Source organism: Homarus americanus, unplaced genomic scaffold (assembly GCF_018991925.1).
Source record: "Homarus americanus isolate GMGI-L3 unplaced genomic scaffold, GMGI_Hamer_2.0 scaffold824, whole genome shotgun sequence".
Taxonomy (NCBI): Eukaryota; Metazoa; Arthropoda; class Malacostraca; order Decapoda; family Nephropidae; genus Homarus; species Homarus americanus.
The window spans coordinates 2881959-2886734 of NW_024719328.1; the positions used below are offsets into that span (position 1 = coordinate 2881959).

At 35.4% G+C, this 4776-nt stretch overlaps 1 protein-coding gene across 1 annotated transcript in view; it reads right to left on the reverse strand.

Moving 5' to 3' along the window:
* The window catches only part of LOC121860031, a 7379-nt gene extending 3138 nt beyond the window's left edge, over positions 1-4241 (reverse strand). The window contains exons 1-3 of the mRNA XM_042357046.1: positions 4030-4241; positions 3510-3690; positions 1697-1806 (exon numbers count right to left, since the gene is read on the reverse strand). Of these exons, the coding sequence (XP_042212980.1) occupies positions 1697-1806; positions 3510-3690; positions 4030-4197 (459 nt within the window). The 5' untranslated portion in view covers positions 4198-4241. The remainder of the gene's footprint in view (positions 1-1696; positions 1807-3509; positions 3691-4029) is intronic.
* Between the last annotated feature and the right edge of the window lie 535 nt (positions 4242-4776).

Here is a 4776-nt window from a genome sequence, read left to right on the forward strand (position 1 = left end):
GTGTACCCTTTGTTCATTTTCCATGTGAACAGCCAGATGAACTACTGTTGGACATCATTCGTGTATGGGAAAACTAAAAATTCTCCATAGGGCTTCATTGCTGCAGATATAACGGCCCTGCTGAAACTGTGTCACCTTTTAGTGGAAATTTCCCCTACAACTACAACTACCGTTTGTCGCTGACTAGCCGACCCCTTTTCGAATTCCCCAGCCAACGCCTCGTGGTCTAAGGTCGGCTACTAGCTCCGCTTAATAAAGCAGAGGTAAACTATCAAGCCACGCCTACCTCCGCTATATAAGACCTCACCTCGCCGTGACCTGCCCTTCTTCTACCTACAGCCACGCAGCACACAACAGCTCTGAGCAAGCGCCTCACCAACCACCTCTCTACTCCACGCTGCCAACCACGCAGCAACTTCCCAGCACCAAGCTGCCTTGTACATCCAATACAATATATATATATATATATATATATATATATATATATATATATATATATATATATATATATATATAGATAGATAGATAGATAGATAGATAGATAGATAGATAATATATATATATATATATATATATATATATATATATATATATATATATATATATATATATATATATATATATATATATATATATATATATATATATATATATATATATACACATACACAGAGAGAGCATTGTGAGTTTCCTTTCTCCAACCCATCCTGAGTGTGAGACAACATCTCGAAACCCCACAACCTCATCATGATTTCCATCCTTTTCCAATGCAAAGATCCCTTGGTCAGAGCCTTTGTTGACATATTTGCAGACATACTTGACGGATTTGACTGAGTTGCAGAACTCCACATTGATGTGCCCATTGAATGCTTTGCTCAAAAGAGGATTGTAGGGGACCACCCATTTTTTGTCTACTGTTATTTCACTGTCTGTTCCAGGTCGCACCACGACATTGATTTTGGCTCTGTGAAATATCTTACGTTTGACATACCTCGTGAGAATGGACTACCTACCTACCTTGTTAGAATGGACAGCCTAGAAAAGTTAGAGATCAAAGTAAAGTAAACTGTAATGAGAGAGAGCATAAGGATAAAATTAGCTATAATACGTGGGATGGGATACGACTTTTCAACCTCTGTGTGGTGTAACAGATGGAGGTTGGATGCAGAGAAAAGTAAGCCATAATGAAAGAGAACCTAAGGATCAAAATAGCTGTTAATCATAGGAGGGAATACGAATTTTCTACGTGTGTGCATCCGGGCTGACCGTTAGTCTCTCTCTCTCTTTCTCTCGTTCTCTCAGGCGTGTCGAGTTGGGTCGGCTTGGGTGAGTCGGATCTGGTTCGTTGGAGTTTTTTGAGATCCCCACATGACACTTGCTATCCATGCCAAGTTTGGTCCAGATCGGTGAAGTGGTTTCTGAGATTCTCGTGCGGACACACAGACAAACAGACAGACAGACAGACAGACATACTTCTTTGTTTTTATATATATATATATATATATATATATATATATATATATATATATATATATATATATATATATATATATATATATATATATATATATATATACATATATATATATGACACCAAATAGTGAAGAAACCTTTTCATTCGTTAATTATAAATGTGTAGACAGACGACTATATAACAATCACTACCTCTAATCACATATTCATTGAGACTATTTACTTGTGAGTACATTTTACTTATTGCAGGAACCAGAAGTCTGTTCTTCTGGCCTATAGGAGCTAAGATGGAAGGCAGCAGCCTCTCTCTCGACATGTAGAAGTCACAACGACCTGTAGGAGATATGTCAATTTGATATATATATATATATATATATATATATATATATATATATATATATATATATATATATATATATATATATATATATATATATATATATATATATATATATATATATATATATATATATATATATTGGGGTCAGAAACCGAAAAGCGACCATTCGGTTAAATGAAAATCGGTTTGAGTTTGGCCCGTGGTTCCATTTCTGGCCACTGTGTGTCCTCCATGTTGGCTAGATACACTGGGTGCCACCATTACATGACAGTGCCCTTGATGAAGAAAACTAGTTGTAAGTGTAATCTTAAGGAACAATTATGTTTAAAAAGCTTAACAATTCTGAAAAGAGTAATGAACGAAGACTAAGTGGTTACTGTACCCATATTGACTCAAGCTCAACAAATAACTGTATCTGCTAATGCATAACAGGATTGCACACCACTGCAGTGGTATATAACGAGTGAGTACAGTTCTTTTATTCCTTTTATAATATATTTACTCCTGAGATGTTCTTGAGTTTGAGATGCATATTTATGAGAGTAACTTTCAAGTATCCTAAAAAAAAATATTATCCAGCACTAAATTCCCCATGCATTCCTGATATCTTAGGTTATATATATATATATATATATATATATATATATATATATATATATATATATATATATATATATATATATATATATATATATATATATATATATATATATATATATATATATATATACAGAGAGAAAGAGAGAGAGAGAGAGAGAGAGAGATTGATTGTTGGATTGGCCAGGGCATTTTTTAAATAGTTCATCTGCTATAATACATGAAGAGTACCTACATATGTGGTGACTGATAACCCGGAAAAATCTGCATAAATTATCTTTTATATAATATGAATATAAATAATAACATCACTACTAACCTACAACATCTGGTTACCCCCAAGCCCGTCTTTCTGCTTATCCCTAAGTATGCCGCTGCCTTTTAGGGGTTGATACAGTTAAATTGTATTAGAGAAGTGACTCTCTTTGCTGTATATACACAGTTAAGCGCACAATTACAAATGACGTACAGTAAACCTCCACTCTTTCTGAATGTTACCGCCACAGTAAGATACGTTGTCAGGGGGAGTGTTACCGCCACAGTAAGATAAACTAGAAGAGACAAAGAGAGAGGGTGAGAGGAGAGACATAGTGTTGACAACGAATCTTGCTGAGGTGTTTCAATGGGCGACGGCCCAGGCAGCTGTGAATGCTCAAAGGGCAGTCTATCGCTTCCTGCAGTACAGACAACATCTTCGTTCGACTACCATATACCAAGAGGATGTACACCAGTTCTCTTTGGTCAAACCCGAGACCCTAAAACGTGAGTATGATTGTGAACTATAGAATCCTCTAAAAACTCTAAATAACTTTAATAAGTATATTTATGTACTGCATTTGATCATATTATACAAATTGTCTCCTGATGTATCAACAGTTGCAACATGTGAGTTATATTTAAGATGTTAATAGGCTATGTACTGTATATTGATTGTATTTTTCATATTATGCGTCCTGATATAACAGCATTTGTTATATGTGAATTGTTCTTTAACAGGTTTTGACCGAATTATATGGTACGCGTCATCGTTGTGGGTTTTATTCTCAACACAAATCAATAACGCTCCTATGAGCATTAACACTGAACATTAAGTAAGAACCTGTTTGGGAGACGTCTCGGCTAATGAGCATGTCGATGACGATCTCGACAGCTATGAGGACATGGTCACCGCGCCTGACAAGGATGTCGATGCTGTGGAAGAACTGGTTCACAGCTTGGTACTTGATGCGTCCCCTTGACTCCATCTCGGCCACCTCTTGGTATATCCCAGACTTCACTGACTTGATTAAGAAGGAGAGATTTTTGACGTAATTACTGTACATCAAGATGTAAACTAACTTACGAATACAAGAGTTTATAATTATAGTGGAGTCAGTATAACAACGGATTCGCTTTCCAACAGTTGGTTGAACTGAAAGTGCCTTAGAAAGGAAACAGCTGCCCCTGGGATATAAAGTGAGCGCTGTACCCACTAAATCTAATACTAATAAATTATGTATTTGAGTGACGCCTACAGTACATATAACCTAAATTTTAAACCTTATCGTTTATATTTTACAACGGGACTTTGCATAGCTTAATAAAAATAAAGAATAAACATGAAAAAAAATGATTCGTACTTTGAAATACTGGACATTCTTGGAATTATAGGGCCATATCATAGTTGGGGATGGATCGTCCAACAAGTCCCGGAGAGTTTGATAAGGCTGCTCAATGTGTCTCACAGCCAAAGCGGACATGAGGTTGCCGGCGTAACTCTTGACCAGTACCAGTGCCATCATCATCATCCAACTCGCGTACACCAGCCGTTTCCACCACAACCCTGACGTCATGTAATCTGTGGCACCAACGCAGTAATAATAATAATAATAATAATAATAATAATAATAATAATAATAATAATAATAATAATAATAATAATAATAATAATAATAATAATAATAATATAATAATTATTATTATTATTGTTATTATTATTATTCTGTTATCAAAGAGAAATCATGTTCATATATTAAACTCACACACACACACGCACATACAGCATCTGAAAGCAGTGCCCTGTTCGTTCATGTTAGGAATAATAATCATCCCATTGCTTGGGAAAAAAGCTTAGAAGTATTTAAATCATCTTGTGTCACAGAAAGACTTCTGGTTGAAGCTAGTTTGATTAAGGAATTAAAATCAATAAACCTTAGTGATGGTCAGTTCAAAACTGATAATATGTTACATAAATTTATTTGTCAGTGGCCCAAGGTTAAAAATGCTTTGAAAACCTTTGATCTAGATGTATGATAATTATTTATTGGGTCCGTTATTTTTGACCTGACCTGACTAGTCACGTCACCCCCTTCTCTTAAGCTCCTCTA